Source organism: Phoxinus phoxinus (genome assembly GCF_949152265.1).
Source record: "Phoxinus phoxinus genome assembly, chromosome: 11".
Classification (NCBI taxonomy): Eukaryota; Metazoa; Chordata; class Actinopteri; order Cypriniformes; family Leuciscidae; genus Phoxinus; species Phoxinus phoxinus.
Genome location: NC_136886.1, coordinates 27,375,464 through 27,399,928, shown reverse-complemented (window position 1 = coordinate 27,399,928; position 24,465 = coordinate 27,375,464). Strand labels below are relative to the sequence as shown.

Here is a 24,465-nt window from a genome sequence, read left to right as displayed (position 1 = left end):
CCCCCCTAAACCTACGCCCATGCATAAATGCACTACTATGATTTGTATGACTTTTTGGACAGAGGGCTAAACATTATTTATGGGATCTTGTTTAAATAAATCAGTAACTGTAATCTGGCCATGTGTAATTGTACAAAAGCCTATTCCACAGACTATGCGCCACAAGGGACCGCTAAGATCCTGGCACTCAAGCGGTTGATGCCACCTTGTGGCAGAATTAGGTTACCACTGCCCACACCACATTTTATTTTCAAGTAGCTCCAATATCACATGCATCCTTAAGCGTTCTCATGTCAATCCAGATCTTCAGTAAAAATAAAAACCGCAAGAATTCATGTGAACATTTCACGTCAACCACAAGAAAAGAATCACTGTTTTTTAACGGTGCTGGTGTCTTTGCTTTATTTGCACACAACCACTGGTTCCAGTTAAAGAGATCAAAGTAGAAAAACGTTATATGTGCCACTAGTGTCAGTTCAAGCTTTCAAGTGTTACGTGCAACCACAGACATTTACCATATGCAACAATAGTGATGAGAGAGCAATTCAGGTCACAGAGTAAGTTGATTCACTGTCTTTACCATCGAATTAAATAATACTGTCATACTAAACAACATAAAAAGTTAATACCATTCCAGTGATATTGCAGGACAAGTTGGTTTGTTTCAACAATATGTACAGCACCACAATGGATGAACAATGTAAAAAATAAGAGGCTCAATTTCGTAGCAAAATATCTGTACATTTAAAAAAAAGACTTTTTGTCCAATGAAATGTCTTTTCTTATTTTTTAAAAAACAGCAAACTTTTTTTTCACAGCTCACAAATGCCACATGAGATAAAACCAGTAGGAGAGCAGGTCTGTGATTAAAAATGAGATGTATTGTACATAAAATGCCAAACTGCTTGTGAATGTTTGGTAGTAAACATTTTCTCAACGTTTCATGGATTTTTAGTCAGTAAAGAAGAGTCTTCCTCAATAGCAGTTAGAAGTTCTCCATCGCGTTCATCCACTTTTTTTTTTTTTTAAATCAAAAGTTCAGTTTTAAGATGATCCATGTTCAATGCTAAAAAATACAAATAAAAGTGCATCTTGTAAATCTTCCCCTCAGAAAAAGCTGCTTATCTTGGAGTTTTTAAAACAAGAGGTAAGAATGACACAAGTGGGCCAAACCAAAGTCTTCTCGCCATTTCTGCTGCTCCTTGTATGTAATACACAACGCCTCAAAGTTAAACAGAGCGAAACATAGAACACCACACTACCTCATCTTCCTTCACAATGTCCATTTGTAGAATCCACAACATTTGACTGTATAGGTCTGACATATGGCATCCAACCTTACTTCCAGGTTCCAGGTAAGCAGAAGTGTTCAATGTCACATCCTTCCATTGTCCTAAGTGTGCTATTTTTTGTTCTTTTTTTCAGTAGTGTCATTGGCCCACCCTCGGTCCTCAAAAGCTGGCTAACAGCTGGTGATCTCCATGTTGCGTAGCTGAAGGTGCTGAACCTCCATGTTCCTTCTCCCACTCCTCCTCAGGGCATCGGCCCGTCGGAAGGGTTGACTGCGCAGGTCTGAAGACAAACAGGTAAACTGTTATACACTGAACACTACTACAGTCTGGGCCTGCACATATGGATGAGACGGGTGCAAAACAGACAGGCATGTGGATGTTTGGTTAGTTTTAGATCAATTTAGTAGGAATGCACAATATTCCGGTACCATAATGGTAATTTTCCGATATTAGAGCTTTTTGTTTTATTGGTATTGGATATAATGGCTGATATCGATACATATTGAGCATACTTGTATTATTTTTACATTTAGAGACAATTTTATACCTAAATTCTAAATTTATTTAGACAAAAATGGGATGGAATTTTCTAATATTGGCCATTTATTAGTATCAGTTGATATTAGATATAATGGCCAATATTGAATATTTAAGTGTTCATACTCATTTCCCCTAATTTTACATGAAAGTTATGATAAAGTTAATCTCGTAAAACTTTACAAAAAGGTCTCATTTGTTAACATTAGTTAATGTATTAAAAAACATAGTTAACTAACCATGAGCAATACATTTATTAATCTTTGTAAATGTTATTTAATAAAAATAGTCATACATTTTTTGTTCACAATGCTAATCAATGTATTAGTACATGTTGAAATTAACATTAAGATTAATAAATGCTGTAGAAGTATTTTTCTTAGTTTATGTTAACTAAAGTAAACCTTATTGTAAAGTGTTGTTGTAAAATGGTTAATCTTTACGAAATACTAATCATTTATTAATACGGTTTAATGCCATCTTTAGCAAATAAGCTAATTCAAATAATATTCATTCTTCATACAGTACATTTTAATGTTGTGATGCCTAAATTGAAGCATTTAAAATTACAGATTTTAGTTTCATTAATTCTTTTTTACATTTATTTAAACAAAATAGAATATATTATTTTAATATTGGCCATTTATCGGTCTCCACCATTTATTGGTATCGGTTAATATAGGATATAATAGCCAATATTGAATATTTAACTGCATACTCATTTTCCTATTTTAACATGAAGGTTATGCAAAATATAATAATTTAACAACTGGTAAATGTAATTTAAAAAAATGTAAATGAATATTCATTCTTCATACTGTACATTATTGTACATGATGCCTAAATTGACTTGGAACATTTAAAATGACTGATTTTAGTTTTTGAAGTTTTATTTAAAAATGTATTTAGACAAAATGGAATAGAATATTTTTAATATTGGCCATTTATCGGTTATCTATGGAAGCTCGTTTCCGCCATTGAATAAAAAAAGTAATTGCAACTTTTTATCTCACAATTTATACTTTTTTCCTCACAATTGCGAGTTTATATCTCACAAATCTGACTTTTTATCTCACAATTTTATCTGACTTTTATGTCGCAATTGTGTGTTATAAAGTCAGAATTGCGTAATATAAAGTTGCAATTTCAAGACATAACTTGCAATTCTGACTTGTTTTCTAGCAATTGTGACTTTTTATTACGCAATTGCAACTTTTTATCACGCAATTCTGACTTTATAACAAAAACGCGAATTCGGAATTAAAAAGTCAGAATTGCGAGATAAAAAGTCGCAGTTACCTTTTTTTTATTTATTATTCTCTGGCAAAAACGAGCTTCCATAGTTATCAACAAAAACAACAGAAATATCTTTGGCTAATATCAGCCAGAATTTTAATATTGGTGCATCCCTACAATTTAGATCTTTCCGATAAGTCATGATATGTTCCAGGAAGTTACCAAGACAAATGTTGTTTAAAATTGTATTACAACTAGTTAATGGGAGGGGAAACTTCAAGACATCTTTCAAATCTGTGACAACTTAAATAGTGTACAGGAAACAAAATACAAAATGGTGGAAGTATTAAAGGCAGGCAGGCATGCATTTTGGTCCCACTACTATGTACTAACATTGAAATGAATCACTTGATACATTGCACTTATTGTGTACATGTTTTAACATTGTACTTAAAAAAAAAAAAAATACCTGCATGTAATTGCAGCTGTAATTAATTTCTGTAATTAATCTATAATTACACAGTTGATCTGGCCCGTTCACGTTAACCAACCCTTAAAACTAATCGTACCACCAAACTGGTCCATAACCTTACCTGTATCCCACCTCAATAGCAGCAAATATTTAGCTGTACAGTAAATTACAGTAAAATTTTGTAATACAGTATGAACACAATAATTACATTGTACCTAACAATTTGTTGTAATGAAAGTACATAGTAGTTAAAGACACCTAAAATAAAGTGTGACCACTTTATGCTGAGAATTCACATCTCCATACATAATTGAATACCCAATTACACCCAGGTGAATAGTAAACAAATGAAGAGAATAGACAGAGAGAAGGATGGCTGGGAGATGAGCGAAGAAGAGACGGACTTAAAGGCACCTTGCTGAGGGGAGAGAATTTAGTTTAGTAATGGAAGTCCTCGGAGAGGGCGGGATCACAGAAGAACCGCGAGCCACGTTTGGCTGATCGTGCGGTAAAGGGGACGGTCTTCAGCACTGCAGCAAAATAATAGCCAATCACAACATAGAAACACCAAAAGCAAGAAGCTCTAAAAAAGCACAGAATCAGACAGAAACTTCAAGCCTAAAGCTAAACAGCTTGGCGTCTACTGCTACAGTACGTCTACTGTTACTATCAAAAAGAGCAAGACCAATACACACTTAGGGAAACAGATTCATTCATCAAACGTACAATCAGATGAATCGGATTTTTCCATCCAGTAGTGTTCTTACCCGTAATGATGTCCTCAATGGCTCCGTCTTTGCCTTCGTAGACGAGGCGGCTATCTTTGCCTTGCCTCCTCCTTAACTCTGTGATCAGCTCCTGCTGTTGCCGCTTGCCCTTGTGAGATGGCGACTGGTGATTGAGAGAGTTAATAAGGGAAAGAATATGCAGTCATTGCGCACGGTTTTACTGTAATCTTCCCACTTAAAAATATTAATGTTTACTTTAGGGCTCACTAGTAAAGCCCAAAGTTAACTTTTTACGCATACGCTAGGGTCCGTGTGACGCGAATTTCGTCATCGGCACAGCATCCGCATACTGTACGCATGCAGCCTGATTTTCCTAAACCAATACTCTACACACAGGTCGCATTTGCGCATTGAATTTGCTTGCGCTAACTTATTTGCCCCAAGGTTTCAACAGTAGCCTGGGAAAACCCTGACAAACTTCTGGCAGATTTAAGATTTGCTCTGCAAGTCTGTCTGGCCAAGAGCCCATTCAAGCCCATTTCCAATTTTTCCAAATCGAGGCTTCAATCACAAACATTGAGGCGGGCTTTATACGATGACGATCGCTCTGATTGGTTTTAGGTCTATCCAATTGCGCCCAGAGGCATGAGTGACGTCCGTTGTCGTCCCTTTGGAAATGGGCTGTGAATTAACCTTCACCAGTTCTTCACCAACTGAGAAGGGTCTCGTGTCAACAGTGCTCCGGGGATTAACAAGGTAGTCGAAGAAAAAAACTGAATAAACGGAAAAAACAACAATTCATGGCTACGTGGATGAAAGATTGTGCGAGGAAGTTAGTATTTGTACAACAAGCATAACATATCATAAAGATGTGCGTATGGGTTAGAACTTTTGGGCGACAGATTGCGCAGGCACTGGGCAAGTTGTCGTAATGCACATGCGATAACTGCCCGTGTACATTTACGTACACCTCAAAGTTAAAGGCTATGCGTACAACAGTGTACACAAAACAACTAAGTACACTTTTGGCTAATGGCCCTCATTTATGACTTCAACCTGATACCTGTTGATGATCTTGCTCCTCCATCAAGGCCTCCTGTTCCAGAAGTTTCTCCATCATCAGCTGCTCCTGCTTCTTCCTTTGCTCATTCTCTTCATTCGCTTGCTGAAAAAAAAGACAAATTAGATCTGGGCCTTGTGTGAACCAGAAGGAAGTTGGTGCACTGATAGTATAAAAGCTCACCCTATAGGACTTGATGAAGCGCACGAACACAGGGAAGAACACAGAGGGTGGCATGGTCTTGGCGCCCTCCCCAAAAAACTTGACAACATCGTCATAAGCATCCTGTAAAAACATCCAAGTCACATAATCATGTGGATCGTGTCCCTAGTGGTTGTTTTAAACCAACAACCTTACTGTTCCCAGCGCAGATTTTTTAAAACCACAACTCCTTATAGAAAGGTTATTTTTTTCTACCTGTGCAATTCTAGCATCATCCAGAAGCTTCTTAAGCCTGGCCTCGTTGTGATGGATGAAATCTTTGAGCAGGGAGTTGTGGCCATGCATGCTGAACTCTCTTCTGGTCAGATCCAAACCTCTCTGTAGCTCCTTAACATCCAAGAGAACATTCTCCAGAGAGACTGCAACATGGGATTAATGAGATCCACTCTCAACAAACAAACTTACAGAAGCTTATTAAAGGGATAGTTCTTATTGAAATTAAATTTTGGTATGTTTTATCTTACCTCAAGGGCATCCAAGATGTAGGCGTCTTTGTTTCCGCAGTTGTTTCAATTTTGATATTTTGATATATGTGAGAAAATGAACAGTATTTATATCATTTTTACCTCTTGTACACAACCACGTCCAAGTGATCTGAGGGTGCGCGCGCTTCCTGGTGTGTGACGTGTGCGCCAGAAAGCGCCGGAAGTGATCTCTCGTGCGTGTACGTCACTCATTGTTTACACAGAACAGAGATTGTAGGTAAGACGGATAATAGAAATGGTACTAATTTGCGCTTATCCGGGTTGTTTAAACCGACAATTTCGTATGTTTTCTTTCCGGCGCTTGCACAAACTAAGCCAGAACGCGCGCACACGTCACACACCAGGAAGTGCACGCACCCTCAGATCACTTGGACATGGTTGTGTACAAGAGGTAAAAACTATATAAATACTGTTCGTTTTCTCACACAAACCGCTCGTTTCGTGCCATCAATGTGTACTTACGATGGGGAATTGTTTAATTTGGACTTCTCTGTGCATGCTCTTTGAGGTGATGACCATAGACCTGCATTATATGACTGACAGACAAGAACGGTTTGACCTAAAAATATCAAAATTGAAACTACTGCGGAAACAAAGACACCTACATCTTGGATGCCCTTGAGGTAAGCTAAAACATACCAAAATTTAATTTCAAAGTTAACTATCCCTTTAAGGCACAACAAATCGTTTTTTATATTTCTTTCTGTAAAGGGAGACCTTTTTGAGTGCATTTAGAGTTGTTATTTTAGTATATTTATACGATTATAGCATTTAAGATTTAGCTTTAATTTTTATACTTTTGGTTTTCATTTTAGTTAATTTATTTCAGTTTATTTTATTTGAATTAATATTTTAGTTAAACATTATCAATGTTCAATTAATAGCTTAGTTTTAATTAACAACAAGGCTGATTTAGAAGTATAATTACCCTTTTTAATTAGTATATTTCATATATTTTTTTAAAGGGGCGATTGACGTTTACCTGCAGCAGCTTTCTCAATGTAGTGCAGCTCATTGTAGAAAATGCTCACAATAGGATATTTCTCCTTCACCACATTGGCAATGTAGTGCAAAAGCGTCAGTTTCCTGTCTGTGGACTTAGTCTCCAACAGCTGAAGGCAAGATACATTACAGTATTATAATTAAACTGAATAATGTTTCAGAAAAAAAAAGGGTTATGAGATGTAATAAGTTACCAGATCCAAGCTCTGAAGTTTAAAGCCATAAACAGCTCCTCTCTTACTACTGTTCATATAATTCCCCAGGGCCAAAATGATCTGAGATGAGAGAGAGAGATCGCATACTTAATTATGAGTAAGACTGTAAAATGGCAAGAGACTCAGTGAAGTTAAAGTTTTAGTGGCGTACCTCGAGGATTTTCTTTAACTTCTGTGATGATTTTATGGATACGGATGCTGCTATGATGGCATGAAGTTGCTGTAGGGAAAACAGCAGCAGCAAAAGACGAATTTATAAATGCATTTCAGATTTTCAGAATCATTTTAGATATTCAAAACAGTGTCACATCATTCAGTTTCACCATTTTTTGTTCCTCTATTTCTCTATCCACTTTACCGGTGTGAGCATTTGCAGGCTATCGCTGTAGTTGCCCATGAAGGCCATGATGGTCATCCGCTGTGGCAGCCTTTCGATCTTGCTGAAGAGCATCATGAACCGGTCCTCATCAGTGAGCCCGTCCATTGGCCGTCGCTCCCGCTCATACTGGCGGAGCACCTTCACCTCAGTTTCAGTGGGCATGAAGCGCATCATACACTCCACGAAATCCACAGGCAATGTACGTAGGTCAAACCTGAGTGGATGAGAGAAACTGATCAGAGTAGTATTAAAAAAAACAAATCCCCCCCCCCAAAAAAACATGAACATTTTCATTGTATGAAACTGGTTTCAGTTGCTACCCAGGTTAGTTTGAGATTAGTTTGAGCTAACCCTGGTTTTTCTGGCTCAAGAAGGTTAATTGGTTTGAAGCAGGTTTCAGCACCATTGTAATTTACGCTACATGGCTAACCTTCTCCAGAATAAGTTTTATTCTGGGTTAGAGATCGCAGACCAAAACTGGACCAATCAGCTGTGAGTAAAGTGACATGTATCCGATGCAATAAAGCCACTCCCCCTGTATCTCTGTATCTGCTCCAAATTAAATCAGTTTAGTGTAAAAAAATCTTTTGCTGCTCATTTTTTATATTTATATTATATGAATTGTAATTATGTATTATTCATGAAATATAATGAATATATTAATTAACAATTAATATTAAACTTTGATTTCAAAAGGTACACTATGTAAATTTTGGCGCTCTTGCGTTTAATAATTAAAACTGCATGCCTCTTGATGAAAAACATTGTAGCCGGAGCTACTTTTATGTCTATGACGACTCACGCAGATACTGTGGTACTCCGCAGCGGTTGTCGTCCCGTCTGGTCTAAAATAGTCTGAATATTAACATTGTTATTACGTTTTATAGAGATTCAGGATAAGACCGTGGTTCTCAACCTTTTTTGGGCCAGCGCCCCCTATCCAATATCCAGGTCCCTGACCGCCGCCCAAGCGGTAAATGTTTGCACTTAGGTTTTATTACGCATTTAGGAGAGTATTGCAAGAAAATGCTTATAATAACATTACTTTCGGAGAGAAAAAAATACAATGATTTTTCATGAAAAATTATGCTAGAATTGTAGGCCTAAAATACCTTGGTATCAGCTTGTTTTCATCAATGGTATAATTAATACAATTACAATTCATTTGGATTGTCATGATTAATTATATTGTGTCATGATTGTGTTAATAATCAGTAAAATATATGTACAATTAAATCATTATTCTATTATTAATTATTTTTAACCATCTTGAAACCATCCAAGCAGCGTTTCGCACTCAGATGTGATGGCGGAAATAATACAACACCAAAATGTGATTACAAAATATATTTAAATTATCCATCAAATTGTCATTTTCTCCTTACTGTCTTGCTAGTTAACAATGATGCCTGACTAGTAAATTACTTGGTGAACAAAGAAACATTTTGGCATTAGGTATTAGGCATTAGTTAATGGCCAAAAATTTAAAAGTTTAACCTTATAAATAGAATTTAGTTTAATTAATTAAAAAATTAATCGCCGAAGTGAATGGGAACATGATATTTATTAAAAATATATAAGTGTTTCTTAAGTCAATACTTTTTAATGGCTTACATTCCTCCACTGCGTGATTCTAGTCAGCGCTGGTCTATGACTGGAAAAATAATAGAGTCGTTGCAAAAGAAACGATGCATAGCTTACATGTTGCATTTGAATAAGAAATAATATAAAGTCTATACAACTCGTCAAAACTCCATCAGTGAGAACACTAATTTAAACAGCATTCACACCCGAACTTGACTGCACATCATATTTTTGACATTATTGATACTGCTTTCAATCGTAATGCAATATAAATTAACACAAAAAACCTGCCTTGTACCTATATCTACGTTATACAACACTGACGGTGGACTTGTGGTCAGGAGTAGACCGGCTGCGGACGAATGTTTTTTTTTTTTTTTTTTGAGCGGATGCTGACAAATTCTTTCTATGTGCACCATAGACGCGCACACACAATATCACGTCACACTCTGCGCGTATGTTTTAAAAAAACTTTTTAAATAGCCCACTTAAAGTGTTTTACAAATAAATTACTAAATGCTTAAAATGATTAAAAGTAAATTAAAAAACTATTTGCGTTATATTTAAACTCGTGAACTCACCCTCAAAAAGTGACAATTTTAACATGCCATATTAAAATATCTGTGGGGTATTTTGAGCTAAAACTTCACATACACACTATGGGGACATCGAAGTTTTACATCTTATTTTACATCTTGTGAAAAGGGCATTATACCAATTATACCCTTTAAGCCGATAAACAAGAACAATCCCGCAGTTGTAAAAACCATCTCTCTGAGAATATGGTTCATCTTGAGATTTGAGGCAAAGGGGAACTTACGTCTGGATTGCTTTGCAGATCTCCTCCGGGCTCTTCCCTGCCTTGCGGAGTGTGATGGCGAGGTTTTTGGCTCTGTTAGCCTCCAGAAGAGATACTTTATTGGGGCCCTTTTGAGGAGCCTTCTGCTTTTGCATCGTCATGTCAAGAGCAGGGCCCTGGGCTTTGGTCTTAAACATTTCCTCAAACTCATCCACGTTCAAATCCTACAAACCAAAGCATTCTATTAAAGAGCTATCCAGCACTCCTTGAACTCAACAGTTTTGTGTTCAAAAAACTTGGATGGACCCGCAACAAATGCAAACCTCATGAAAGTCAACACAGAAAAAAGACATTTACTGTAAGTGTGTTTCCTGATTCACTGTGCCAGTTATTTCAAATAAAAATGTTTCAATCTTTTATCAAAATGTACTTGCTCCGCCTCTAAAATGACTTTCACTCCACCCCTCCAAGCACCTGGCTCTTTCTGGTCTGCAATTATTGTTTTACAAAATAAAATCCCACCCTACATTTTTTCTCATTAAACCTACCGTTTCACCTAGAAATTCATCAGATTATTGAAGTACAAGTTGCGAAAGGCATTTTAGTATGTCGTTGTTTGCCATTTCAGTCGCAATAGTAAAAGAATGTACTTGTAAAAACGAGTTAAAAATAAACTGAGCATCTACCTGTTATTTAGAAGTAACTCAAACAGAAACATGGTAAGACCAGCATGGTGGTATAATACATGAGTTGATAGAGATTACACTTTTTAGACGTAAAGTGCTGTAGACAAATACCTCCAGGATCCTCTCATCATCGATTTCATTGAAGACAGTGCCGTTGATCTGATTTGGTTTCAGAGCCACCCAATTGAACACTGGCAAGCGGAACTTGGTTTTGATTGGCTTTTTAATTTTCACAGCTGCCAAGGAAGAAAAGAGGCCTGTGACTACCCAAGCATCTACTAACTACTCAATGAGATTAAAATGACCGCAATCACAAGAATGGATGATAACATGTTAAGCAAAGACACACAACACACGATATGACTAGGGATGCAGCGAAATGAGAATTCTGGGCCGAAACAGAAAATTCTGGATGCACTTGGCCGAAAATCGAAACTAAAAATGTATTTCTTATCTATTTTTTATTTTATTTTTTATAATTGTTAGACTTTTAAATTAAATGCAATCATTTTACTGAATCTACTGAAAACTAAAAGCCAATACAATTTAATAATTTATTTAAAGTGACAGAAAATAGCTCTATATTAAAATAATATTAAATATCAATATATTAATATCTATATATCATTCTTCATTCAGTTCTATGCAACAGAATCAGATTTAACAGATTTTTGACCAATTATAAAAATCAAGTATAGTCCGCAGCACACACACAGAGTGGAACATTGAGCAGAGACCGCAGCACGCGCGCACACACACAGGCACACACACACACACACACGGAGGGGCGGCATTTTTTCGGCCTTTTTTCTCTTTTGGCCCAAAAAATAAAGAAAATGCCATTTTCAGCGGCCGACATTTCGGTGCATCCCTAAATATGACTAGGTCATGACAGCAAATGGTGGCTATGACAAATTTCAGGAAACCTACAGAAGAGCTTGATTGGTCCATCTTTGAGGGCAGGAGAAAAAGAGAGTAGATAAAAACAAATGTTTAGAGAGTTGTAAAGGACAAAAGTCTAGAAAGAGAAAGCAGAAAATGCTTGCAAGCGCTAAGAAGTGCTAAACAAAAAAGTATTTTTTAAAGAAGTCTCTAATGCTCACCAAGTCTGCATTTATTTGATCAAAAATACAGTAAAAGAAATAAGTAACTGTGAAATATAGAATTTCCTATTTTACAATGTAATTTATTCCTGTAAAGCTGAATTTTCAGCATCATTGCTCCAGTCTTTAATGTCACACGATCCTTCAGAAATAATTTTAACATGCTGATTAGTGCTCAATTATTATTGGCGCTAAATTATTAATTATGAGCACAAAATTTTGACTGGTGGTGCATTTAAGAATAAAAATGGCAACACTTTACAATAAGGTTCCATTTGTTAACATTCTTAAACTACATTATTTAACATGTACTAACAATTAAAAAATACTTGTAAATCATTTATTCATCTCACCTACTGTTATTTTAACACTTACTAATACATTATTAAAATCAAAATCATCAAATATTTAATAAACCTGAGCTGACAAACTAATAATGAACAGTTGTATTTTTACCTTAACAAAAACGAATACATACTGTAACATATGTATTGCTCATTGTTAGTTATGGAACATTATTGTAAAGTGTTACCGAAAAAATAGGATTAAAAACAGACAAAAAAAAAATAATCTGCAATGACCTCCACACTGAAACACTCACGTACACATACACACATACCTGTCAAGCCAGAGTTGAATATGACAGTGGGAGTGCCGCAGCCTGGGAGAGGAGGAGCACAAGGAGGAGGAGGTGGGGGTAAGGGAGCAGAGATCTCGATCGAATGCCCCGGAGGTGGAGGTGGTGGTGGAGGAGGAGGAGGAGGCGGTGGCGGTGCGAGAGCTGATGATGACTCGTTAGAAACTACAGGAAAAGAAGAGACAGTGTTGGCCACTAACAATAAAATAATTAACTGAAGACAACAAGCTTGAGCACGCTTCTGTAGCAAAGAATTACTAATTAGAAGAGATCGAATTATAATCGGTTTGAATATTTACACATTTCTATTCAACATTTGCGCCCACAAACTAACAATGTTTGTTGGCACAGTCATTATGCAGCTCAGTTGAATCACTTGCTGCAAACACATTGCTCATAGTAAAAGCAGGGTAATATAGTCACTGCTCGAAGTGGGATGGGATTTTAACAGAGCACCACCGCTTGCTTACCATTTTGAATATCAATCACGCTGATCACTTTCTTCATTCTAGTCCTCTCATGTTATTATGAAAATATATCGTACATTCAATGCTCAGGTATGATCAGTGGCGGACTGGGACAATAATTCAGGCCGGGAATTTGACTCCACTGCCAGGCCACCTCTGCTGCTGCAGTCACCACCACCCTATTCATGTAATCTACTGGACTGATAAACTTGTAGGCTAACCCTATTAATGTAACAGGTAGACTACCAGATGCAATAATATATAAAAAAATAACCCTTACAAACTCACTAGGAATACACCATTTATACTACCAAACCAATGACAAATAGAAAATTGCCTTAAATTGGCAAAATAAATAAATAAAAAAACAAACATTGTAGGCTACATATTGTAGACTAGAAATGAAAAATCTAAATAACTAACACTGTATTCTTTTCCATACCATCTACTTGATTTATTTATTATTTAAACAATTTGACCCACTAACACTATTCTGTCTACTTTTTATACATTTTTATTTATTATATTAAAAATATGCTACATGTAGACGAAACGAGACTTGACACAGCACCACTTACATATTGTTGCTCGTTTGTTGGTTTAATTTTATCTATTGTGATTATCTAAGTGATTTGTATGTAGTGTTAATTTTGTCACCTATTTTTAATTTAGTCTTAGTCTTGTGCCAAATGTCTTAGTTAGTCTTAGTTTTAGTCAACTAAAAGTCTCGTCATTTTAGTCTAGTTTTAGTCAAAAGAAACTCAAGGTATCTCAGTCAAGTTTTAGTCGACTAAAAGTCTCGTTATTTTAGTCAAATTTTAATTAGTCGTCTAATTTTAGTCAAAAGAAACTCAATATTTCTAAGTTTTAGTTAAAACATTTTAGTCTTTTTTTAAAATAACAAATTATTTCTGAGATTATTTCTGATAACCATTTCAGTCAAATAGTGTTTCACACATCTCAAATATTGGTTAAATGTCATAATTACCTGAAAAAAATGTAATAGATTTTTTTAATGCAACTAGTTTTTAACATTAATCTGTTCATAACAGATGAATATTCTATCTCCTGATGATGGCAATTAGAGACGATTGGAGACGAAAATGAAGAGAGATTTTATCTTAGTTTTTATTTTATGCAAAACATTCTCGTCTTTTTTCGTCAACAATAATGCATGTTCATTTAGTCTTAGTCAGCGTTTTTGGACATTAGTGCAGTCTCGTCATCGTCTCGTCTTAGTCATGGAAAAAAAGGTCGTTGACGAACATTTTTAGTCTTGTCTCGTCTGACGAAATTAACACTATTTGGATGAAAGCGTTCGTCTGCCAAATTATTACAAATATAATGTAAATGTAATCTTGACCGACCTGTTCCCTTACTGGCGAACATGGCTGAGATTTTGCAGAAGCTTGCTGCGTCTGTGGCCAGGGCTTTTTTCCTTTTTAAACGCTCCCTCTCTGCTCCTCCTTTGCGTTTACACTCCATTTTTGAACTATTTAGTCAGATATTAGGCAGTGCTTCGTGACGTTGGGTGGGATTGTCATTTTCACTCCGCCATTATGATTCGTCGATTGAGAGATCCGTCAATTAATTCGTAGTTGCACACCAGCCTATCCAACGCATTCTCATCCTAGGGCGTCATATACTGACACTTTTGACAAATATCTGCGTCTCATATTGACGCTAAAGGGTGCCATGTGCGTTGGATGTAAACGATTATGCCAGTATATGACGCCTTGGGATGAGATCGGGCTGATCGTCTGCACAGCGGCAGCCGGCAGGCCTTTTTTTTATTTTTTTTATTCAGAACGACCGTCAGGCCACCAAGAAATGTCCCGGTGCTCACGATGGCCAGTCCGCCCCTGGGTATGATGATCTAAAATTCTAACAGCCTTCTGTCTGTACCCTCTTGACTTTGCTCGCTTTCATCACTTTTTCTTTTATTCACGTGCACTGACTCGTTTGCTAAGCTGAACAGCCAATTAGAGTTCTCTCTCTCACAGAGGGCCCGACACCGATTCAAAATGCTGAATCGGCCTAAAAAAACTAGAGCCAATGATGCAGAACACTAAAAAAAAAAAAAAGGCGACTGACGGCTTGGTTGTGTCTCAGCCTTTAGGCTACACCATCCTAATTAAAGGCAATTATGGCATTCAAATTGGGCAAAACTCAATCATCTTTAGTTGTAGAAAGATGTGCTCTGAGCGATTACTCACCAGAGGAACATGCCATTGGAGGTGGTGGAGGGGGAGGAGGAGGAGGTGTAGCCATTGCTCGAAGGGTGCCTGTCTGGGAAGTGCTGCCAGAGCTGTATGCTGCACAGGCTCCGGCCAGGGCCATGGCATCAGGGCAGGGAGAAAGAGCCATGGGTTGAGGAGGTGAAGGCAGCGGAGACACGTCTCCTTCCCCGTCTCCCTCACCCCTCACCTGGATCTGGAGACTGCCTCGGCGCTCCAGCTCATTGATTTTCTTCTCTAGCGTGGACTGCCTCTGAATGGTCTCGTCCTTCTCACGAACGATCCGCCGGAGCGTGTGAACTTGTGAGCTGGCGTCCCGGTACACAGTCTGGATTGCACGTGCACACAGACACACAAGCAGAGAAATTAAGCATGACAAAAAATGCATTAAAACATCCAATGTTATTAAACAAATGACTAAGTTATCATAGTCATATTATTTATAGAAGTTCATGAAGTGTCAATCCATAATGCGTTAAAATCAAATTACGTCCAATTGATCAGATTAACTAATACAGATATCTACATTTATGAAATTTAAATATACAAACATGACTACATAGATGAGTTTGGCTGCTGTGTTTTTACGTTATTGGTAACCAAAACTATAACAATTAAAAATGTTATGTTTTACACAAAATGAAGCTGAATTTTTTTTATATATATTTATATATATATTATATGAGAAACTTAAAAAAAAACCCCGTAATAATTAAATACTAAATAAAAAATAATAATAATTAAGTACTAAATTACTAAAACTAAAATAAAAAAGTAAAACTAAATAGAATATTTAAAAAACAATACAAAATTTAAAATAACTAAATAATTACATTTTAAACTGAAAAAAAAACAAAAAACAAGGTAATTCAAAATATGAATACATGCTATGGTAATACTTTACAATAAGGTTCATTAGTTAATGTATTAACTAACATGAACTAACAATGAACAATACATTTGTTACAGTATTTATTCATCTTTGTTAATATTAGTTAATACAAATGTTCATTGTTAGTTCATGTTAGTTCACATTGCATTATCTAATGGTAACAAATACAACCTTTGATTTTAATAACATTAGTAAATGTTGAAATTATTAATACGATTAATATGAATAAATGCTGAAGTATTGTTCATTCTTAGTTTATGTTAACTAAGGTAGTTAATTAATGTTAACTAATGAACCTTATTGAAAAGTGTTACCAATATTACACTGAAATAGTACATAAATAATACTAATCTAACACTGACTTGCACTAAACGAATGGGTTAAATTGACAGCCCTGTTTATATAATTGTTTAATATTATTCTATTTATTTATTTTGTGCACAAGTAAAAAGTAGAATCATGTTAACAGGTTGTTATAAACCATCTGATGAGATCCAAACTGGTGGTGTGATACTGACCCGGACGGCATCCAACTCTTTGTTCTTCTGCATCAACTGCTTCTCAAGCTCCACGATTTTAGACATGGCCTCATTCTCTGTTTCTAAGAGTTTGTCTCCCATCTGCCATCATGAAAAAGAGACGGAATGAGAGAGGAAAGATGCTGCAGCAATCAGACTAAAGTTAGAAGACTTAAATGCCTAAAAATGACTCAAATTATGTGAATGAGGAATCCGTTCTGGAAAAGACAAAGAGAAAAAGGTGGTGGTGTTTGTGCTTTGGCTCACATGTGAGAGATTCTCCTCCAGTTCCTCCACACGTTCAAGGGCAGCGTTTTTGGTCTCTGCGTCTTCTAGAAGCGTCCCCACATCAAACAGGTTATCCAAGTATGCCTGGATCTGTACTTTGAGTTTATCACTTTCAGTGTGCTTCAGCCTCTGTGCACAAAGACACACACCCCCAGAGACATGAGTTTCTGAGTGAGCGTAAAGAGAATATACTTTGGGCACTTTGATTAGTTTGATACCTCTAGATAGTCATCCAAAGCAAGCTTGGTGAAGTCGTACTGGAGGTGAACTCTGAAGTTCATGTCCTCTACTGAGTGCACCACAATATTGATGAACTGCATGCACGCCACCTGAGTCACGAACAGGGAATGATGATGAGATATGACATCAGTAGTGGTGAGAGCATGACAGTTTAAAAGGCACTCCAGAGGACAGAGGAAGGACTCCGTAATATAGACCCACCATGAAATCAATATTGTTGTCTTCATTTTTGAAGTGTTCCATCAATTTCTCAAACCTTTGGGATTCCGAGCAAACCTGAGAAACACAGAAACCGTTATATTTTAATAACACAGAGGAAACAACATTGTTTAAATTCTGACAGTTTGCTAGCTTTTAGTTTTAAATAGTTTTGTAGAAGTTCTGTATTAAACCCTATAATTAGTTTAATCTATAATGTTCATTTTATAATGATCACACAGTAATTTCCATTGTTTTTATTGCGAAAATGCAATTAATGAAGCTCAAAAACTGAAATATCATCCATGAATGATTCACTGTCATTCATATTTTAATGCAAACTCCAGCAGAGGACTGCAAACCAACAGCAAAAACATGCAAGATTAGATCCATAAAGTGTGGAGATTGTTTTATTGATATTGCAGATTTTCATTATTGCCTTTCCTGTGCTATTTGTGAATCAGTTTATTTTTGCTGCTGCCAAACCCAATAGTTAAACATTATTTAGTTTTCATTACTTTGAATTAAACGGAATGCATTAACTACATAAAATGCATCAGATTAATTGATTAAATATTTTACAATTTTAATATGATGGCTACGGTTATTATGAAGGAACTTTTTTTTTGAATGTGCATCAGCGTGAAGTAAATGGAATGCATAAATTATGGTAGATTATCTTGTCTTACCTCTTTGAAATGATCAAAAGCAGCTAGGATGATCTCATGTCCACCTCTGACCAAACACACAGCAGCTAGCAGCTCCAGAACCAGGGCTTTGGTCCTGCACAATGGAGACAAAAGGACACTTACATCAATAAACCAAACCTGCACAAAATACTTTGTGCTACAAACTCTGATTAAAACATTCCAAGAAAAAATTAAAGATTCCAAATACGACCAATCAAGAAATCTCCAAGGGGCAGGTCAAATGATCCTATTGGTTTTACGGTTGGCATATTACATTGGAATTATCCCACCTATACAAGGGACTATTCATAGACGTTTTATTTAACGGCTTTGAAGGATTGTGTATCTCAGTCTTTGGGAACAGTCTCAGTTACAAACGGTTATCTCCTATTGACCTTAATCAGCACAAATGACAGACAATTCCTCTATTTATAGCTAAAGTTTCCAAAGAACACCCCTTCCAAAAAAGGTCTTTGATCAAATGTAATAGCTTAACGGTTTGGATGAAAGCCTTGACAGATAAGAGGGTTCTCATCAACCATTTGAGAGGTTTAAACACAGAAACTGGATAAATGTTTGAGGGCAATAATGAAGTCTTCAAATATATACTGGTTAATAGAAACCAGAATATACTGGTGTGTGTGTGTGTGTGTGTGTGTTGTGTTACCTGGGATTTTTGTTGTTAAGGCTCAGAGCAATTTCATTGACAGCATGGGGGTGGGACATGACCATGTTAAAGCCATACTTCAGACAAAGTGTGTGTGATATAGACAAGGGAAAAACAAAAAGAGATTCAAATAAACTTGAAAAACCAGCTGAACAAAATGAAATACTTTCATAATCTGCTTACCTGGTAGTTCATAATAGCTCTGAGACACATGATGCAGACATGAACGTCATCTTTTTTACACACCAAACGGGAGTTCTTCAGAGTTCTGCGACTGGGCAAAGTATTAGACCTGAGATTGCAATACAACGTTAAGGGCTGTCTAGTAAAAAATCGTTTCCAATTTACAGAGTGAACACAAATGTGTTTGTTTGTGTGCGTCTACCTTAAAGAGTGCCGTGTGGATCGTGGTATGCTGCTGCCGCTAACCGGTGATGGTAGATTACTGTCACCATGGAGATCTTCTATAGACCTGCTCCAGGGAGTATCTACGGAAATCTCACCTGTGGTGCTCTCTGTTACGTCTCCATCAAACCTGAGAGAGAATAAGAGTGTTGTTTAAAGAATAAACAATACAAAAACTACGTGTCATTTTGGTTTCTCAAAAGTTCTACAAAACATTATGTCCTCCCAACTTCTAGTTGAGAAAGTATGCTTAGTTAAAATAATTATTTGTTACATGTCGAGGTAAAAAATTACTTTGGTCTTTGACATTTGTTGTATTTCACTTGAAGGCGGCATATACAAGGAAAACAACAATGGGCCTAAAACTGAACCTTGAAGCATACCATACTTTACAATTGTTTTGGCAGTTGTTCTTTTACGTACATACACACAGGGTATCAATCTGACAGGTAGGAACTAAACTAAACCAGGCCTGTATATGAATGCCAACAGGATGCTTAAGGTCGTTCAAGAGAGTGGTTCCAAAAGCTAGCCTAGCCTAGCGTAACCAGGCTTAATATAGTGACTGTTTATGCAAGTGGCCCTTAAGAGATGCACTAGCATTAATTAAAATCCTTTTCCTACACCTTAGGACAGTGTTTCTCAGCTCCATTCCTGGGAACCTACCTACCACAGTAGCTCTGTTTACATAGACCCCAGTTTGTGATCGGACTAGTAGCACAGTTGGACGAAAAAGAACAAAAAAGTCATATGCAACCACGACAATCAGAACTGGCCAAATCTGATTGTAAAAGGTAGTTTAAACCTTTTCTAATCTTTTCGAGGACATTTAAACATTTAATCAGATTGAAAACAGAAAACTGGAAAGTTCGTCGCAAAGAAATGGCGTTATGACAGATATGACACACGGAACAAGCTGCTGTTGTTGTTGAATATAGTGTCAAATGACTGACGTGTCAATCTAAAATTCTCCTTCCACTCATCGTCTGTGAAGTGGTGCAGGAAACTTTGTCACACCAGTCTTTTCTTTGGACACTCGTCCACAGACACCTTTTGTGCGCAGGAATGGGCGTTTTTACTGCTTGATAAATATAAGCAGAACAACACACAGGTTCATGTGCTCGTCATCTCCTACTTAGGACCCGAAATAGATAAATATAAGTTTGCTTTTTTAAAACAAAGACAAGGAGGATGGTTAGTATGCGGCAACAGCAGAAAACTCTGTATATTTGTGCAGTGTGCGCATGTCAAAAGATTAAATCCGATTTGAAGCTTGTCGCATATATATATATATATATATATATACACGTGGCGTGCACATTAAAGGAGAACTCCGGTCAATTTTAACATTGAGCTCAATTTTTAGTAAATTTGGAGTGCTGTCAATACAGAGAACAACGACAAAAATCGGTGTTGCCTACACCGTGTTATCCTCTTTTTAAAATTTGCACCCTATTGACTTGAATGGGGCACGTTTTAAACCTGCTTTTAGCCTCTTAACATCCTTAATGTTTCATTACAAGTGCCCAGCCATGTTGAGTGATTCCTTCAGAGTGAACACGAGTGAATCTGATTGCAGTAGATGTGAAAGATATAAATAAAAATGATGTTATATCAGCCAGCGCACATACCTGTATTTAGTTCCTGTTTTCGGTCGAAGTCCAAAGTAGTCGATTGTCGAGTTCACACGCGTGATCTAAGTAACTAAACCTATGCGCGTCAACTCGACAATCGACTACTTTGGACTTCGACCGAAAACAGGAACTAAATACAGGTATGTGCGCTGGCTGATATAACATCATTTTTATTAATATCTTTCACATCTCCTGCAGTCAGATTCACTCGTGTTCACTCTGAAGGAATCACTCAACATGGCTGGGCACTTGTAATGACACATCAAGGATGATAAGAGAAATAAAAGCAGGTTTAAAACGTGCCCCATTCATGTCAATAGGGTGCACATTTTAAAAAGAGGATAACACGGTGTAGGCAACATCGATTTTTGTCGTTGTTCTCTGTATTGACAGCACTCCAAATTTACTAAAAATTGAGCTCAATGTTAAAATTGACCGGAGTTCTCCTTTAACACAATATCTTTTTTTAGCGTTCATGTAAACACTATGTTCAGATTCATCAATCGGAATGATTTCATGATCTCTGACTGAAACAAAAGGTGTCCATGAAAACATAGCTAGTGTTTTTGATGTCTCACTAATTAAAACAACCAATTCAATTCATCAGTTGCTTAGTGTGTTGAATAAGGACACATCTAAAACATTCAGGGTAGTGGGTTCTGACGACTGGAGTTGAGAAACAATGGAAGTAATGTTAGTGCTTCTAATAAAGAATGGATCAATATTTCCCAGCCTACAGAATAAATGTAGCAGGATTAGTAGCGGACTATGGGGATATAAATATAAGCCTGTCTAAACAGATGAGTTGTAAGTCTAGAGTTAGGAGACACCCATGCCACTGTCATGCCTGGATTCAGCCCTGGCTCAGCATCAAACCACACTTGAACTTCAGAAATATTACATTTAACTATTTATGAAAAATACTATGCGGCAAAATTAATGTTTATATATTTTTCACCTGACATGGCATCTTAAAACTAATCATATCACAAGATTCTGAAATTCTTCAAATTGTATTCTACCTAGCTTTCACACTGATCTCAAAATACACCTTACACATTCCCATCCATCAAACCCTCTGTCACTGCTACAAGAGGCACTTATTTAATTCATCACTCCCATTCATTTGTCAGAAGCAACAGTGACCCAGCAATGAGGTGACAAGATTTCAGCAACAACAGTCGACTGTTGTGACAACCCCTACTAATTTCAAGGTGTGCTGAGATGGTAAATGAGCAAAAAGCTTAAACCAAATATAAAAGTTAAAAGAAAACAAAAGACAGCAGTAAAGACAAAAACTGACTCAAATTAAGATTGACAAGAAAAAGGAACTACTTACGTTACAGCATACTGGGCAAAAGACAGGTACTCCACTAGTACATCAAGGCCTTTATTCTCCTCATTGAGAAACTCTCTCACCCACCTGTGAAGAACAAAACATTTAATAACCGGTCCTTTTTTCCAACTTAATACCTCAAAATTCTGAAAACTAACTTAATTCACTGTACTCACCCGATGTGATTGGTCCTAAGAGATATCTCCAGCTCTCTGAGCACCTGAGTTGACTCCTGAACTCGCCTCCTAAATTTCTGTGAAGAAATAGGAAGAGATGTCCATTTCTGAGCATTTATGTACTTAACTTGGGTGGACAGTTGCAAAAGCCAGTCGCAGTGTGAAACAATTTGCATACAAGTTTAAATGTGACACTTCAGGACTTTCAACAGTTTTGTTGTCAACTTATTAGGAAGTAAATATTTTACATTTATCTAATATTATTATTTTTTTAAACATATTTTCTTGACCTTGATGATATTGAAAATGATCTTTTTTACCCACCCAATAATACTTTTACACTTATAGACTAAAGAAAACGTATAAATTTTTTTGAAAACTTTGGGTTATTTATTATTTTTAAAATGTGTTCTAGTGCAGTCAATCGATAAAAAAAAAAAAACTAGATTAATCACACATTTTTTCGGTGATTAATCATGATTAAAAATACGTTTTATATTTTATAATGTAATACCTTCAGAGTTAATCTCCAAATTATCCGTAATGTAAAAACAACAAAGACGTACTGTACTGTTTTATATAGCTGTTTAATGACATATTTTTATGAATGAAGGCCAGTATTACTGATATGAATACAGCTACTGATGTCTCCATGAAAATGGAGATTTTAAACACTAATTATAGCCATTTAACATTACAGTGTAATTATGCAATACATTACATTATGCAATCCTGGCATCACAAATGAGTCAAGGCTCATACCTCTTTCCCTGTGGTTTCTTGCACAGCATATTCAGAAGAGAGACATATCTCTGACGTGCGTTTAAATACATCATTAACAACTTGTTGTCCAGTTCGGTTCCATACACACTGCATTGAAATTTTGTACCGGTATATGGGTTTGTCACTACCTGCATTTTTCAGGAGTTAATTTGGTTGTAGAATGCAGTTGTCACTCCAGTAAATTACTGAACAGTGTGTGAACAGAACAGGATTAAGCTCTAAAAGGAGGAATTTTGCTGCAGTGTGTACGTGCCCTTTTAAATCCAATAAGGACTTCTGGGTGGGTCATTAAAATTAAGAGTTTGGGGGTTCTTCCATTAGATGCAGCTGTAAAATATGCAGGAGACATTTCTCTTTGTAGCTTTTGTCCTTCTGCATACACTCAGGCTTATTTGAATACATTTTTAATTCAAGGCATCTTTACACACGCAAATGTCATACATGCTATCTGCAGTTTACTCAAAAACTTCAAATGCCTTGCTTAAGGGCATAATGATGATCACCCCTTATAGAGTTTTGGATACCAAGCCTAGATCTTTAAATCTTAGTGGTCTATTAATATTGCAGATGAGAAGTCATGGAGGCAGTGTGTGTAACACGAAGGAACTCACCTTCCTGGTAACGGCAGGGTCCAGAAAGCTTCTGAGCTTCTGAATGTATGTATGGGGAGGATTCTTCACTTGGAAGCGCTCCTGTTAAGAGACACAAATGATGCTACATTTCTATTATTTATATTTAACACTCCTCATGAAGCAAGTTCAAACCCCTCCCCAACTTCAACATAAAACATTTACCAAGCAAAACTCCTCTTCAGTTCAGTTATCCTCTGATCTAATTACCAATCATTCAACTCCTCATGGAGTCTCACTTTCACCCAATCACTTCTGAACCACATTTCAGCCTCGAAATCATCATGGCAATCACTGAGATATGATCATTCATTATTTAGACAGCAGGCGTTTCACACTCTTTCACCTCAACCAACATTTCCAGAGTCAGCCATACTCTCCTTCTCTTACGTCAGTGTAGCCATGGTGACATGATAGGGTGGATGTAGAGAGAATGTATTAATAAAGAATCTGTTTACTTAGTGGAGCTGTTATGTTAAAGGAACTTTCCACTGTGTATATACACACTTCAGGATGATTATATATCTGAACTCATTTTAGCTCAATGTAAAGTGTTACAGACTTACAGGAAATGCAACAAATATTACATTTAACCAACTTTACAAACATTGACTGATACTTAAATATGCTTTCTGTTATTTAGTGACGGATGATAAAATAAGATATTTGGTTGATTGGAATCATTCTTGCAGTAAAGTATGCTAACAGGAATCAGAACTAAAGAAAATGAGGGGTCTCCTCCTGGGGAGAGAAACAAGAGATCTCAAGTATATTCCAGTGGTTGTTTATATAATCGGTTGACCAGATCACAAGTGTCTCTTGTCTTTTTTCCATTGACTAAAAAGCCAAGAAACCACAACAGAGCACTT

The 24,465-nt window shown here is 36.5% G+C and overlaps 1 protein-coding gene across 6 annotated transcripts in view; it reads right to left on the bottom strand.

Moving 5' to 3' along the window:
* Positions 1 to 315: 315 nt before the first annotated feature.
* fmnl2b (formin-like 2b) overlaps positions 316 to 24,465 on the bottom strand; it is a 29,208-nt gene continuing 5,058 nt past the window's right edge. Inside the window, exons 3-28 of one of the 6 annotated variants that reach the window (XM_079629317.1) lie at positions 23,579 to 23,659; positions 22,185 to 22,261; positions 22,012 to 22,095; positions 19,019 to 19,168; positions 18,817 to 18,925; positions 18,634 to 18,710; positions 17,967 to 18,060; positions 17,281 to 17,355; positions 17,058 to 17,168; positions 16,819 to 16,968; positions 16,552 to 16,653; positions 15,121 to 15,469; positions 12,420 to 12,602; positions 11,628 to 11,648; positions 10,809 to 10,933; positions 10,033 to 10,235; positions 7,608 to 7,842; positions 7,401 to 7,469; positions 7,229 to 7,309; positions 7,015 to 7,144; positions 5,743 to 5,906; positions 5,509 to 5,610; positions 5,329 to 5,430; positions 4,305 to 4,428; positions 3,952 to 4,067; positions 316 to 1,572 (exon numbers count right to left, since the gene is read on the bottom strand). In XM_079629317.1, coding sequence (XP_079485443.1) covers positions 3,976 to 4,067; positions 4,305 to 4,428; positions 5,329 to 5,430; positions 5,509 to 5,610; positions 5,743 to 5,906; positions 7,015 to 7,144; positions 7,229 to 7,309; positions 7,401 to 7,469; positions 7,608 to 7,842; positions 10,033 to 10,235; positions 10,809 to 10,933; positions 11,628 to 11,648; positions 12,420 to 12,602; positions 15,121 to 15,469; positions 16,552 to 16,653; positions 16,819 to 16,968; positions 17,058 to 17,168; positions 17,281 to 17,355; positions 17,967 to 18,060; positions 18,634 to 18,710; positions 18,817 to 18,925; positions 19,019 to 19,168; positions 22,012 to 22,095; positions 22,185 to 22,261; positions 23,579 to 23,659 — 3,090 coding nt within the window. In that variant the 3' untranslated portion in view covers positions 316 to 1,572; positions 3,952 to 3,975. The remainder of the gene's footprint in view (positions 1,573 to 3,951; positions 4,068 to 4,304; positions 4,429 to 5,328; positions 5,431 to 5,508; positions 5,611 to 5,742; positions 5,907 to 7,014; positions 7,145 to 7,228; positions 7,310 to 7,400; positions 7,470 to 7,607; positions 7,843 to 10,032; positions 10,236 to 10,808; positions 10,934 to 11,627; positions 11,649 to 12,419; positions 12,603 to 15,120; positions 15,470 to 16,551; positions 16,654 to 16,818; positions 16,969 to 17,057; positions 17,169 to 17,280; positions 17,356 to 17,966; positions 18,061 to 18,633; positions 18,711 to 18,816; positions 18,926 to 19,018; positions 19,169 to 22,011; positions 22,096 to 22,184; positions 22,262 to 23,578; positions 23,660 to 24,465) is intronic. The other 5 variants (XM_079629318.1, XM_079629319.1, XM_079629314.1 and 2 more) reach the window with 5 other exon arrangements.